The sequence below is a fragment of the Notechis scutatus genome, chromosome 1 (genome assembly GCF_049901735.1).
Source record: "Notechis scutatus isolate UNSWTSFEM ecotype Mainland chromosome 1, rNotScu1.2, whole genome shotgun sequence".
NCBI classification, from domain to species: domain Eukaryota; kingdom Metazoa; phylum Chordata; class Lepidosauria; order Squamata; family Elapidae; genus Notechis; species Notechis scutatus.
Genome location: NC_142009.1, coordinates 210430874 through 210446890, shown reverse-complemented (window position 1 = coordinate 210446890; position 16017 = coordinate 210430874). Strand labels below are relative to the sequence as shown.

The 16017-nt window shown below is 39.5% G+C and overlaps 1 protein-coding gene across 2 annotated transcripts in view; it reads right to left on the bottom strand.

The window, feature by feature from the left end:
- TMEM163 (transmembrane protein 163) overlaps positions 1-15622 on the bottom strand; it is a 93700-nt gene extending 78078 nt beyond the window's left edge. The window contains exons 1-2 of one of the 2 annotated variants that reach the window (XM_087950120.1): positions 15159-15622; positions 11601-11720 (exon numbers count right to left, since the gene is read on the bottom strand). In XM_087950120.1, coding sequence (XP_087806246.1) covers positions 11601-11720; positions 15159-15327 — 289 coding nt within the window. In that variant the 5' untranslated portion in view covers positions 15328-15622. The remainder of the gene's footprint in view (positions 1-11600; positions 11721-15158) is intronic. The other variant, XM_026665390.2, reaches the window with a different exon arrangement.
- Positions 15623-16017: the final 395 nt, after the last annotated feature.

The window sequence follows — 16017 nt, the reverse complement described above, 5'->3', positions numbered from 1 at the left end:
ACTTCCACGAATTTAATCGTAATATTCACCTTATCTTAGCCCTTCCAAGTAAATCAGACAAGAACCATAACTAGAGGAAATAATTCTATTTTATTATAAAGCAAAATAAACATATTCTTACAAGTCTGAAAGTATAAACCTCCCACTGCCTGGGCAATTAGGATTTTTTCCCGATGTTTCTTTCCCTATAAGCTACTGGGGGCTCCTGCCTCTCTCTTGTCTGTTTCCAAGGCAGCATCTCTTCCCCTCCTCACACAAGGTCATTCACACTTTCATGACTGTGATTCAAAACCTTTGTTTTGCTGGCATTAATTTTCAAGCCATATGAATAAGCAATTATCATGATGTCACAGAAGATGCCTGTGGCTTCTACATCACTATCTATATATGTTTTGCCTACATAAAAAGATGGGAAATCTGATACCGGTAGCAGTATTCAAATAGTCAACAACTATGCAAAAAGACTGTCAAACAGAAAAGAGGGTTAAGAGCATAGGACTATGGCAGGGGAGTCAAACTCATGGCCTGCAGGCCGCAGGTTGGATGTATCACACACTGGCCATGCCTACCCATTTTAACAAAGGGGTAAAAAGTCATGATACATCACATTACGATGTGAGTTTGACACCCTGGACCAGAGGTCTCCAAACTTGGTAATTTTAAGACTTGTGGACTTCAACTCTCAGAATTCCTTCTCCAGTCATGTTAGCTCAGGAATTCTGGGAGTTGAAGTCCACAAGTCTTAAAGCTGCCAAGTTTGGGGACCCCTGCCCTGGACTATGGTATATGTGTGGGTTGACAATCATGAGATTTCAGTTGAATTTCCCTGGTCTGGCAGAGGAATGTTGATGGGCTCTTTGGCCCTCAAAAAGTTCTCTTACCCGGTGGAAAATCTTTGTAAACATCTGGAGATAACTGGGGCAATGGAAGCAGAGTTGGTTCCCCCACACACACACACATGCTTGTTTTTAATATTGTCTGTATTGCATTATTTTAACTGTGATAAAGTTGGGCAGCTTCTAAATTTAATAAATAATCTACTTCTGTCCTCCAGCGTGGACTTCCAGTTAGGGGAGTTCTGCTCCATTAGACTCTAATTCAATATTTATGCAGTATAGATATAATTCATTTATAGGAGTTCTGTTTCATGGCACTCTAACTCAATATTTATGTACTCTTGATACAGTTTTGTTTTCATACTGAAGTCATAATCATATTTTAAAATAGACATAGTGCTATTTGTTGCAAGATTAAAAACTTGGATGCATACCACCAGCAAAATCGAAACATACACTGCAATCTTTTTTTCATCACAAACATTGGCAGCATTCAGACAATGTAGCTTAATAAGACATAAATAAGCCTTTTTGCCTTCTGTAGATTAGATTCTATAGAATCCCCATGAAAGGTAGACCTCCAGATCTCTCATATAATCCCACTGCATGGAACACAGTTTGAAAAACTCTGGTATAGAACGCAGGTTTCTGTTTCTAGAAATGCATCAACCACAATGCTTTCTAATTATTTAACTGAAGACCAAAATCTACATTGCTTCTTTTATTTTATTTTTTATAAACACTCTCTTATCTTGTCCCAAAGGTGCTGTTTAACTGGACTTTCTGGTTTTTCTTTGAAGATATTTTGCTTCTCATCCAAGAAGCTTCTTCAGATCTGTGACCTGGATGACTAAGAATATCCATAGACTCTCTTATCTTTTATCTTTCAAGCCATCATCTTTTCTTCTAACCCCTGTGCTTCTAAAATCTTAGTTTTGTATGTTTTCTTTATAATGAACTGCACACTTAACTCTTTATTCGCATTCTATTCATACATATAATCTCACCAATAATCACCCTCTATAAACTCTAAAAGCATACTATCTCTTAACACCCTCTGTGCACTAAACCATAAACCGTTTCTTACAATCTACAGTGGCTGAATCCAGATAAACAAACTAAGCCAGAAGCAAACAAATTATTTTATTCATTTAAAGCATTTAAATAAAACAGGAGTCCCTCTTTCAACCAACTTTGGGCAGTTCCCAATTGAATATTAAAAGACATGTAAAATCATTTCAGAAACTATAAAACTCAACCAATTAAAACATTAAAAACAACAAATTATATTATTTGATATGTCATGTGATCCACCAAGGCTGACAAACATTTGAAGTCAGAAGAGCCACAGCACAAGAGAAGCGAGCACTCTGCAAAGCCAGAGCTTCAAATGTTGCAACAATGGTGCCCACATATCTGCCTGACATGTGGCAGAACATTCCATGCCCATATAGACCTCACAGCCACCTGCGGACACAACATAGACAGCCCACAACCTGTTAGATGTCAAAGTCCTCTTCAAATATGATGGACGAACATCATCATGCCAAAGGAAATGCAGTCAAGAAATAATGCTCTCCATTTTCTTTTTATAACCAACATCAAATAGAGCATAAATCTCTTCTTCCAATAATACATTCTTCATTACCAATTCTCAAACCATAAGAAAAAAGTCACTGTATGAAATAGTAATCTAAGACTCATTTTGGTAACTGAAATGATCTTGACAGAGAAGCTAAGATTTTTCTTTCTGGTCAAAATCAATGTATTAACTAAAACCAGATTTTGATATTTTTACTAAATAAAAATAACTTTTAATCTTATTCTTATTCCCTAAGATAAAAACACTCTTATTAATGAGAAAAGCCAATTGGTGAGTAACACCAATGATAAATTATCCCTTATTAGCCATGGTTTGTTAAGAATGTCTGAGGAGCTCATGTTAAACTTATAGTTTCAGCTTGACATGTCTAGGTAGGAGCAAATAGTTCTACTTACTACAGAAAATACTTTATTTTTCAATCTAAAACTCAGGTTAAATAGGAGAGCTTACATATCTAGCCATAACATGAGAAATGTTCTTTTGCAACTATAGATTAATTCATATGCCTCATCGTTCTCTGGTTTATATATATGGTTGAACACTTCATGATAATTTAACCATGGTTCATTAAACAGGTCATAGTAGCTGGTTTGTACAACATATTGAGACAGAGCCCAACAAATCACATTATAATTTAGCATTATGTGTCAATGGCGTGCAAAAAAATAATGGAATACAGGGTCCAGCTTGCCTTTTGATTTCTTTGCTATTGTGAACAGTTTGAATGAGAAGCAGTTTGACTAAACAGCAGCAGCTAAAGAACTGTGTGCTAGAAAACATGTGCCATAAATAGCAGGTGGATTCTAAAAGGATTCTCAGGCCAGCAAAAACCAATCACATCACACAGGTGACTATCAGCAAGCTGTCAACCAGCATTCAAATTGCCTCAACATGGAAACTGCTGACAGTAAAAAAGAAATACAAAACATGAGAAATGAAAATACCCCAAGGTTTCATTGAAAGGAACAATAAGGAATCCTAATCCTAACCTCCATGAATAACTTATGCTGTCACAATTTGTAAAGAACTTCTTTCACTGGTGCATATGGATATCCATAGTCTTTGATGGAGAAATTCCTTTGGACACAATTTAGATCAGAAAATCTTATCTACTATGGAAGCAATGGTGAAGATGGCGCAACAAGAGCAGAGCCGATGATCATGGTGAAAAAAGGATCCAGTGAATGAATGAATCCGTTTTCCTGAACTTCTCCCTAGAATGCTCCATACTGATGCTCCCGGTGAAAAGACTGTACCGGTAAAAGAGTGATCTCCAGCAAGTATTAGAACTCGGGGAGTCACGAAAATCAGCTTTGCCCAAACCAGGGGTCTGCAACCTTAAACACTCAAAGAGCCACTTGGACGCATTTCCCACAGAAAACACTGGGGGCCACAAAACCTGGGTGGGCAAGGCCAACTCACTTCCACGCAGTCACATGACACCCCACCCACCCAGCCACACCTACCCAGGTTTTGGGGCTCCCAGTATTTTTTTCCTCTGGGAAACTGATCTTCTCTCTCTCTCTTCTCTCTCTCTCTCTCTCTCTCTCACACACACACTCATCTCTCTCTCTCTCTCTCTCTCTCTCTCTCTCGTGTGTGTGTTTGTGTTCCCCCTTGAACCATTTCCTTTAAAAACAAGCAAGGGTTGGTTTTTTTTGTTTTGTTTTTTTGCTGATGTTCTTTCTTCTTCTTTGGATGCTTTTTACCATACGATTTCAATCAAGAGTCATTTCAGGTTCCCAGATAAATGAAGCCTTCGTCCCCCTGCTGTGGCTCCCTGTCAAATGATCCAACCACTGGCTGACCCCACCCCTCATCCTCCCCTCCCACTCACTCCTCACCTGCTCTGAGAAGAGAAAGGTGATAATGGTGGATGGAGACTTGCTCCATATTCCAGAGCGTGAGCGAAGTGCCCTTCTACTTGTCTCTTTTTCCGGCCCTTCTTGGTGCTGTGTGCACCTTGCCCTAAGTTTAAGTGTGCTGCACGAGATGCTGTAAGAGCAACAAGCAGCCATGGAGGCGGTGAGAGGAATATGGGGAGATGCACGGCTTTCTCTCTGCCCTGAGAGACTAGCTGGGATGACTGCAGCTGACAACGCTGCTCTTGTCACCTTCATGGCTGCTCGCTCTTGCAGCGCCTCGCACAGCACACTTCACAATTGGGGAGACACTGTCTCCTCCTCCTCCTGGAGCCCATTACGACATGAAGCATCGGCTGCAGCCAGCCCAGCCAGTGTCTCGGGCCAGAGAAAAGTTGTGCATCTCCCCCAGTGGCTGAATGCGCACAGCACCAATAAGGGCCAGAAAAAGAGGCAAGGAGAGGGGCGCTTTGAGCCTGCTCTGGAATACGGAGTGTCTCTCCATCCATCACCGTTGCCCTTCTCTTGTCAGGGCAGGCGGGGATGGAGTGGGAAGGGAGGGCAAGGGGCGGGGCCAGCCAGTGATAGGATCATCTGACAGGGAGCCGCAGGAGAGTGCGGCTCTAGAACTGCACATTGCTGACCCCCGGCCTAAACCATGGTTCAAAGCCTTTAAAAACACCAAGTTCGCCCTTTTAATCACTTTTGTTAGAAATGGCTTGCAAATTGCCTTTTGCATACTAAGAATCCCCAGAAGGACAGAGTTTATTACACTGGGTAATTTTTTCTTCAATCCTCAGAGAAAAAAGTTTCATGTAAGTTTAAGAATTTAAAGAAAAAATATTTTATTTGGAAATAAGCAGCAAAAGGGTGATCAGAATGTTGAATTTAGAAAGTTTTAAATGGACTAAGGCAAGGGTATCAAACTCGATTCCACTGAGGGCCACATCAGGGTTGTGTTGGACCTTGGGAGGCTGGGGTGGGCATGGCCAGAGTGGGCATGGCCAGCTTGATGTCACTCGTGTCAGGGCACCTGTGGAGGCCCGAGCATTCTGCCAGTGAAAACAACACACTGCGCCAGCCTCCTACAGCCCTTTGCCAGTAAAAACAGAGCAGTTTTCACTGGCAGAAGTCTACAGGAGGTCATCACAGCTGAAAATAGAGCCTGGGAGAATCCATACGGCCCTCCTCCATTTTTGCTGGCAGAGGCACTGTGAGCTGGTTCTTCTCTGTTTTCAGGCTGGCCCCAAGGGTCAGATCTAAGCACCCCGCGAGCCTGCAGGCTTGCAGGCCTTGAGTTTGATAACCCTGAACTAAGGGGTCAGATTGACTGGAATAAGTTTCTGAAATAATTATAAGAATACTTCCTGTGATTTTTTTTTAAAGAAATCCATTAAAATATATGGAAATTTTTAATGTAAGTGTAAGAAATCTTTCCCTGGGAAAATGTTGTGAATTAGAGGAAAAACATGACAAGAGGAAACCTTAAAAGTTGGTTTCTAAAGGTGACCATAAAGAATTAAAGATTAGAATTACAGAAGACCCACTAATTTGGAATGGAGGAAAGTATTTTAACTCTGAAAGAATATTTAGCAATAATGTACTCAGAATATTCTGTCAAGATTGTCTGTAACTATAAAAAATGAGATTTAAAAAGGAGATAGACGATGATATAACTGAATCAGGCTGTTCTGGATATGATTCAAAGTTGACAGGATGCAAAAATGATAAATGAAAGAGTTCCTGAGAAAAGAGAATGAAAAAAAATAATCTTTTGGGGCACTACTTTAAAAAAAAGAAAATCACGACTTTTAAAAGTAATAAGTGTTATAAAGTTGGCTTATTTGATCACGGTTAAAAATGTGTATTTTTTGTAGCAGCATTTAATGGATTTTTCTAGTCTAGAGCTGAAAGAGGCTTTAAATATTTGCTTATAGATAAAATATTGGAAGAGATTTTTTTGTTGCTGTATTTTTAGAGGAATTGAGAAGTTATGGTATTAAAAGCAAAGTAATAAACTTATGAAGAGGTTTCTGAGAGGAGAATAAACAAAAAGTTAATTATTTGAAGAGATTAATCACCAATTTTTCAATTATGTTGTTTCTGGTAGTCTTAATGGATTTTAAAAAAGTAAATAAGACTTTAAAGATTTGCTTATAGATATGAGATTAAAAAATGGGAAGAAGAATTTTTTGTTGTATCTTGAAAGAAAATGGTAAATTATTGTAAAGTGGATATGAAACTGATTTACTTGTTTAAGTTCTAAAAACTCTTAATGAACCCTTACTGATTAATAGAGAAAAGATAAAATATGGCATGAAGAAATTTGGTTGAAAAGTTAAAGAAGATAAAAAGTTACTGAAATTGTATTTGTCTTGATGAACTCCATCCTCTTTGCTTTTTAAATATATATTTTCTTCCTTTCTCTTTTTTTATCCCTATACTTTTTTCTTATCTTTCTTTGTTTGTATTAGTTTTCTTTATCTTTGTCTCTTAAATTTCAATAAAAAAATATAAAACAAATTCTTAGAAATGAATGTTCACTGCTACTCATCTGAGCAGCAAAATTACATTTGAAACCTCCTGCATCTGTTATGGAACTCCTACATCCTTTAGTTTCTTCTATAGGTTTCCCAGTGCTTAGAATGATGTATTGTCAGGAAATTGTGCAGCCAGTTTTTTGATATATATTAAAAAAGATAGTCAGGTAACATCAGGTAAAACACACACTGGCCCAGCTACTAAATTTAAATATCTTAACATATATTTCTAAATCTATACACCTGTGTGTTTTTTATAGTGCTGAAACTGTCAGCCTTCCCAGGTAGATGGGAAACAAGATGAGTTAATTCTACTTTATTATAAGGTTACATTAACAGAATCTTGCAAGTCTGAAAGTTCAAATCCTCCTCAGTTTCTTTTTACAGCCTGATAATTTCGGAAGGATGTCCCAAAGGGCTGAAGAAGCTTCTTGGATGAGAAGCGAAACATTTTCAAAGAAATGTCTTCAGTTGCCTCTTGAAAAAGCACCTTTCGGACAACCATGACCTGGATGATTGAGAATCTCCTTAGACATTTAGGAAGGATGCTTTCTGAGTTTCTTTCCCTGCATGTGTGATGCAGGTGCAGTCTCTGCCCCGCCCTCTCTTATCTGAACATTCCCTAAATAGCATCTTTTACCTCAGACTCCCAAGGTCATTCCTACATAACATTATAAAAACATAGGAAATTAATTCCAAAGGTCATTAGCCCTTTCCTGTATTATTAACTTTGAACAAGAAGTTGGACTTCCATCCAACAAATATTGAAATATTTTCTTGCTTTGCACTTTTGATTGCCTAATAAAATTTTGAAATTATTCTATCTTACCCATCACTTTAAAACCTGTACATCCACCCACACGCTGGCCTTCAATTTGATCAGTTATTTGGAACTTAACTTCCATTGAATACAGTGGTGGTTACTTCTTAACAGGATGTCTTGGACTGCATTGCATTGCACTAATTCTATTCTGGCTAGGAGAGTTTGACCTTCAGTTCAAAAATGAGATGTCTCGGGTTTGAAGGGCTTCGGCGACAGACAGGAATCCGTGATCGTGCGCGGTTTCTGCCTGGGCTCGCTGATGGAGCTCCCCGAGCCAGCTGGTTTCGGGGCTAAGCCACCCCGTAGAGGTGTTGAAGAGGGGGGAGACCGCCACCAGGGTCAAGGAGAGCCGCATCTCTCCTCCTCAGCTGGCCATTACTCCCTTTCCTGAAGGCAGTAGGAGCGGTGGTCAGAAATGGCCACCTCAAAGAAGAACTCAACCGGAAAAGAACGTGCAGGAGGAAGATAAGAAGTGAAAGTTTTGGCTGACCGGGCTAAGTTGAAAAAGCAACAACTAAGGTACCCTGGAATTTAACTTTTACAAGAAATAACATTGCTCCCAAAGAAGAGTCGGAAGCAGCGAAAGAAAGTGAAAAGGGAAAGGTTTGGCTTTTTTTTTCTTCTCTCTCCTTCCTTATATTGACAATTAAGAATAAGAAATTGGAAAAATCCGCTTTGGCATCAATAGACAATTAAGCTGAAAATATAACTAAATGCCAAAGGGACAATAAAGATTTCTGGACATTAAAAACTTTTTCTTCTATAAGCAGGAAGGGAGAGAAAAAGAATAAGGGCAGGATCTGGAAGAGGGAGAAGACTGCCTGGACTTTAAAAGAATCTAAAGTAAAATTTCAATAAGACTTCTAAAAGATACATTTTAACTGAAACTTTGCAACTAAATAGTAACCCCAGGAAGAGAAAGTGGGGGGAAAAAGAAAGAGCAAAAAGAAACAGCTTGCGTGCATTTGGATTACTTGGTGACTTTTGGATTTTTGGTTATTATATTTGAATGACTAAAATGAATCGGGTGGTTGTTTAAAAATTTCTACAATGGCACCACTTCTGGATGAATTGAAAATGGAACTTTAAAAGTACAAAGAAGATGCACAAGAAGGGAAGGGTTCTTTTGGCTTCGTTTTTCAATTCTTAGAAATGGAGATTTGGAACTATGAGAAACAACAAGAAAAGACTGCAAAACAAGAAGACTGGGACAAAGAAGAAGCCATCTTTAATGAACAAGTAACTCTATGTGGGGAAGAAAAAGGAAAGGGGGGAAAGAGAATGGAGAATTTAAGACTTAAAAAAACAACCAAAGAAAAGAAAAATAATTCCAAAAATAAGTATAATACTGGGAAGCAACAGAAAAGGGGAATATAGAAGAGGGAAATAGAGGTAGAGAGACAAAGGGGTAAAAGGGGGAGAGAGAAGAAGAGAGTGAAGAAGGAAAGGAAAAGAAGTTACAATGGTCCGGAGCAAGATATAAAGAAACAGGACCTATTTAGAGATAATGGGTGAAAATCTAACTGAAAGGGGGATTCTGTAAAGGTACATGAGATTGTGTTGTATTTGTAATAGAAATAACTTTAGAAAATTGGAAACAACATACGATTAGAATGAGGGATAGAATGGTTAGTGTAATTTAGTGAAATGTTTGTGAATAAAGTAAATGAAATAAAATAAATGAGAAAATTGAATTAGGAAGGAATGGGAACATTTTAATTAGTCAATGTTTTATAAAATATAAGTGAAGGGGGGGGTTTATAATTGTTCCCATAGAAGTATGATATTTAATTGAAAAGTAACGTGAAAAATGTTAAGACTTTAATGAATATTAATATTAATGATAGAATTGAATTTGAATGGAATGTTGTTTTAATTATATATATTTATAAAAAAAAATTTCAAGAATACTGTGTGTAGTTTAAGAATGTACCAAGTAGAATCCGAATGGAAGTTATATATTATATTGAGTGTTATAACTTTAGGGGAAAGATATAAAGGCGTCATACTCCAATCAGTAACTACAGGAGAAATTTTGTTTAATGAGAAAAGATAATAGACAATTGAAACAGGACAGACAAAAAATATAAATATAATGATTTGAATTGAGATGAAATAAATAAAATAAAATTGAAGAAATTAAAAGAGGGGAGAAGCCATGTAGAAAATGTAAAATAGTAATAAGATATGGAATAGAATATAAAAATGAGCATGAACCTGAATTTGCATCTGTACGAAGAAATGTAACCCGGGATTATGCTGCTTTCAAAAAAGATGTTTTAATTGTATTTCTTTCTTTTTGTGAAAACTCAAATAAAATTTACAAAAAAAAATGAGATGTATCTAAATTACAGTAAAAAGTTGCAATGCACCAATTATCAAATTTGTGAATATAAACTTACATCTAAGGATGTACAAGCAATAAGCAGAATTCTAAAAACCTTGACTTTATTTTCTCAGTTCCTTAGATTTGGCACTTCAGTTTCAGACATAGTCTGGTCTCCCACTTTCAATGTAAGCCTGTTATGAGCATATTTCAATATAGTAACACCAAGTGATGCTTAGAAAGTTTTATCCCACAGTTTTAATGCAAATTAGCACATTTGGTCAATTACACTTGTGATTTCATCTGTACATACTTCAAGCAAATGCTACAACAGGATTATTAGCTTATGTAGAACATATACTACAGTGTTACTGATACTACCTCTTGCCAGATTAAAAGAAAAGGGGGAAAGATCTCTGAAAAGATTTTTCCCCCACTAATGCTTTTACCTAAAATGCCGTACACTGCTATCCTAGCCACAGCTCTTGTTTGAGAGCTGACTCAATTTCTAGATAGCAAATTTTATCAGTGACATAGAGCAAATCTATAGAGGGTGTATTTTGATTTACAGATGAGTTCTGCATTTATATTTCCTTCCTTTCAAAAATAGATACACAGGCGTGTGTTTTCCATACAAATTACTCCAAGTAATATATGCTAAATTCTGCAGAGCCCATTTGGCCAAAGACTAATAACCCCCCTTGGGAGCTGACACCAACTTTCAGCAATAGCCCATTGCTGCAGATTAGCACTGGAACATATGCTGCAGAGGCATCCACGTTGCCCTTCTCGCATTAAGATCGTATTTTCACTATCTCACACAAATCCTTTGTCTTTTTCATCCCGTTTTTATAGTGAATAAATAAATAAATAAATATTCTGACAACTCAAATAAAAAATGCAATTGATTTTTATAACCATGATCAAATTTTGCATCACAACCACAAGCTCACTCTGTCGAATCCAACATCATTTTGTATTATTTATGGGTTAGCTTCCCTACTGGCAAGTGTGCAATGTTTTGTGTTGAGCTACTTACTTTCTTTTTAAATGAAACAATCTTCCTTCCTTCATCTGAGTTTTTTTTAAATCTATATTTCGTTTTGGAGTCCGCATAGGCTAATTGACAAAAGAATAATACATTCAATGGAATATTAGCTTATATAGCCTAAAGCAGAAAACCATATCCACATGGGCATCATTAATGTTACCTCAAAGAAGATGTAATCCCGTCAAAATGGTAGGCTGCAGTTCAAATATTAACTAGCCGTTATGTTGCAATAATTATTCTATCTTTGCATAGGTTATTGCATGCATTGTCTTTGCATTTCTGTAGAATACTTAAGTTATTCAAGGAACTCCTTTTGTTTAAAAAAAGACAAACCATATAATATTTTTTCCACTAAAAAAATACACACCCTCATCCATACACGTTCAAAAGATTTTCAACATCAAGTCTTTCTTCTAACTTTCAGCAATTATGCCTTTTTTCAGGAAAACTGGGATGGGCAGTTTTTTCTATGTAATTTCAGCAGTATCATATTGTGCATTGTATAGCATTCAGTGGCTGAAAACACAGTCTAAAGATGAGAAAGTGGTTCAATACTTACTGAAAGCAGCCACCGCCAGAGCCAGCGTAACAACAATGGAGGCCCACGAAACCCACAATGCTTTCTTTCTGTAGTTTTGAGCTTCATGAGGTTTTAATCTTGTACTGCTTTCTAGCAAACCTAATGAGAAGAAACAAACGTATGGCTATTGCTTTAGCCTGTTCCTTGCCATAAATTATAACTGGATTTGTACAGAATGTACCAAATTCGCCCTATGTGTGTTTGCATCTTACAGTAGAGGCCAATCAATCATTTTATTACAAATAAGGTATGTTGATTCAGTCCTAAACCTAGAATTCTATAAGAATGAAGGAGCCTAATTACTGCCTGGAGCATACTGTAATCATACAGGAGGGTTGTGCATATATGAAGGTTTCAGACTATCCTTATGGCTCTGCATTTACACTGCAATTCTTAATTGCATATCAAAGCACAAAGGACCGCTTCCTTGGGATGCTGGTAAGTCAAAAGCACAAACCTGTGTGTGTGTGTGTGTGTGTGTGAGAGAGAGAGAGAGAGAGAGAGAAAGAGAAAGAGAAAGAGAAAGAGAGAGATGTGTGAAGAAAGAGAGCTGACATATCTACAGTAGATATAGGCGATAATAGAATTTATTTCCATTTTATTTTATTTTTTCAATTCTAAATTTATTATATCAGCAATTTTAACTTGTCTATTTAACAAAATTTGAAAAATTATTCTTGGCTCCCCCTTTTCCTTAAATACCATTTTAATTTTTGGATAAAAAGCAAATTCCTACTTTAGTACAATTATCTTACATGCAAGCACATATAGTCTTATCAAATCAGGTCTAACTATCAAAAGGATCAAACAAAGCCCTCTGAATTATTCTAGGATAAAAAGTACTACAGGGCTCTGTAGCAAAGGCCTTAAGCAATGCTATTCACAAGATAATAAAAATAAGTAATATCCTAATGTTTGTAATAGGTGGGAGACATACAACCTTTCTTTCCATACCATGCTATATTTTCTAATTTAATATGCTTACTATTGCTACCTAATTAAAACCAATGCATTCTAATTGAAACTAAAATAACTGAATCTGTTAAATTAAGCCAGATAAAATAGATACCACTCAGTTCTTCCAGCTGAAAGTGATTTAGTAGTTATTTAATTACAACTCTTAAAAGAACCTATGGAATTCTTTAAAGACCTATGGAATATACAGATATATGACAAGACAGCTTTGCAATTATATACAAACATAATATTCCTACTAACTCTGCAGAAAAATGTTTCCGTATCTGCATCATACTTCTGAGCCAAGTGCACAAAATTCCTCTAGAATAACTGTTCAAAAATAAATTAAATTACAAAAAGTAAAACAAAAATTGATAAAATACACATTACTTAAAGGCCACAATTCTTGGATAAAATTATTCTCTTTTTAAATAATTATAAATGCTTTTATATCATAAAATTCTACTATACATTGTCATATAATGGGTTTTATTTCCATCTTTATTTAAAAATAAATTTTATAATTTATTTTTGCTCACAACTTAATGAAATTGGCACTATTTTATGTTGTATAAAATGTCACATTTTATATTTTGATTATTTCTTGGTCTGTTAATGGCATAAATTTCTCTGCTCTCTAACAAATGGGATAGAGAAAAATTGTATAAATAATATTCTGAGAGGCTGACTTTAAACTTTCTACCTCTAAAGCCTCCATGTATTGGGACCCAATGAAAAGCACCTGAAAACTACAGTTATTGCAATTAACAAACATTAAAGGATAAAAATATTTCTAACATTTCCCTGGGAATAATCAACCAGTTTAGATTAAAAGAAATAAGGCAAATATAGAAATAAGTTTAGGGGATTCTTTGTCTCCAACACACATCTATGTCCCAAACACACCATTATTTTTCTTTTTTATCATTTTAGTTCCTCTCTCTCTCATATCTGAGCAAAATCTCTGCAGGAGCACATACTGCAAAAGGTAACAGTGGGAGCTGTATCCCTGGTTAAATAAAGACCATGTTATTCCTGGCCCCAAACTCTTAAAATTGTACCTTACATATAGTTGACACATTCCCCTGAGTTGCAAAGTAACAAGCAAGCTACGCCCGATTTTAACTCCTTTTAATTTAAAAACTGACACCCCCGTCTCATTCACCACCACCCCAAGTTCCACCACAATGGAACTACTACCAGAACATTATCTGGGGAATGGATCTAAAAGAAGCCACTGAAAAGAAGAATTGGAAACAATAACTGAAAGGAAAAAAAACAAAGAGTAAGTTCAAAGGAATGTCTGGATTCAAAGGAAACTTCCTTGCCATTGTGGAAGACCAGAGACTGGGAAAGGGGGGACTGGGGAAAAAAAAGGGGGGGGAATATGCAAAGGCAAAGAATAGGCACGTGCAGGGCAGGTGCCAACACAGGCAGGAAACAATAGGCCAAGTATTGTCCTTTCCCTGTAAGGAAGGATGGAGATGAATACACAGCATCCTTTCTTTGCAATAAAGGAGGCCGCCTGCTTGCAAGTCAGTGATTGGGTTTGGATTATGCATTTTAAACGCTTGCCTTCAAGCACGCCCATTTTTTAAAAAAGTGGGTGACATGGGATGTTTTTATTTTTCTATCCCGGTAGATGCTTTAGTGCATATTTTCAAATAGGGGAGGGGGAGAGAATCAGGAGCAGATGCAGGAACCAACTCCACCCTTCATTTGCCAGCTGCCTATATGGGGAAATGTTTTGGGTTTTTTTTTCTATTTAGGAAGGAGAAGTCAACGGAGGTCCCTCAGATCGGTGTCAGAGGTGAATAAGGCACTGAGTCTTAGGGACTCGTAAAGCGGTGTTATCTCTTGTCGCATAAACTTGCGTTAACGCCAGCGCCTCAGGAAAGGCGGCCAGGACAGGAGTGCGCCAAGGGAGGCTGGTGAGGAGAGGAAAGGAAGTTTGGGCCAGAAAAGAAAGAAAAAAGAAAGGCCATGGGGTTTTGGAAGTAAAAGACGGATGCGGACCCGAGCCAGTCCCAGCAACGAGAGGAGGTCTCAGGTCCCGGGCCTGCCGAGCCGCAGGAGGAAGAAGGCAACGCTCGGGGGGGCGGGGGCGGGGGTGACCCAAGTGACCGAGCAAAATGTAGCTCTGCACAAAGGAGAGCGCGCGCCTACCGTCGGCGGGAAGGAGTTGAGGAGGGCTTCGCTGAAGCGGCTTTGAAGCGAAGCTGAGGCCAGGCCAGGTGCCGACGACAGAAACTCAACTGGGAGAGGAGTGTGGGGGGGAGAAGGGAGGGGCGGGGGGGGCTCTTCTGTGGAGAAGCGTCGATCAAGCGGGGCTCCCCCAGAAGTTGCGAGGGGGGGTTGGCGAATGGGCCGCGCGCGAGGGCTTTGGGGGAAAAAAGCGGCAACGTTAAAAGAGGGCTCGAATGCCAGGAGCAGAAGCGAGCGGAGAAAGGCTGGGTAAGGTAGGTAGGTGAGTGGGAAGGAAGGTGGGTGGGGCAACGGGCGCCGCAGGACTGGACCTGGGACGAGGCGGCGGTGACGGCGGCGGGCGGCCGGGCAGCGTCCCCGGACCGAAGGGCTCACCTCTGTCTTCCACCTCTTCGCTGAACTGGACGTCCTCCCCGACGCGCAGGTGCTCGCCTTGTTGCGACTCGAAGGCAGGATAAGCCGGCGCGGGAGCGGTCCCGGCAGGCTGCAAAATGGTGGGTTCTGGGGTGCTGCCCAGCTCGTCCCCGACTGGAAATGGCTCCATGGCTGGCTGAGCGAGAAGATGGGAAAGCAGCGAAAGAAGGCGGCGGCTCCAGGAGGAAGAGGAGAAACAGCGGGGAGGGGGGGGGGGAGAAAGACTTGAAACCGCACGGACGGACGGACGGACAGATGGAGGGAGAAGCGGCGAACTGCTCCTCGCTTCGCTTTTCCACACACACACACACACACACACACACACATACACACACCCCGGGGCCGCCGCTCTGCCTCGCCAATCAACCTCAGGTGGGACCCGACAGCAATCCGCCTGGCCGCTGAGCTCCTCCTCCCCCCCGCTTCGCGAGGCGGCAGCGGCGGCGGCGCGCGCCAACTCTCCACCCGACGGAGGGGCGCGGGAGATTTGGGAGGCGGGAAAGAAGGTCCTAAACTCCAGAAGGGGACTCGCTCGGTGCAGAGCTCCTGCCAGGCGCAGGCCGCTGCCTCACGCCTCTCAACCTGAAGCGGTTGGAGCCCCCTGCGCTCCAAGCCCCCCTTAAAAGCTGGACGTTTAAAGGGAACTGCGGGGACCCGGCCACGTGCCGCAGCCCCTCCTCCCTTTGAAAACGTTCAAGAGTTTTCCTCCCCTCGGCTTCTTAACTAGTAATCGACCGCCGGGCGCTATGCGATCGAAGTTTATCCATGTAGGTAGGTTGAAGTACATGTAGGTAGGTTGAAGTCCGGAACCTTCCAAACA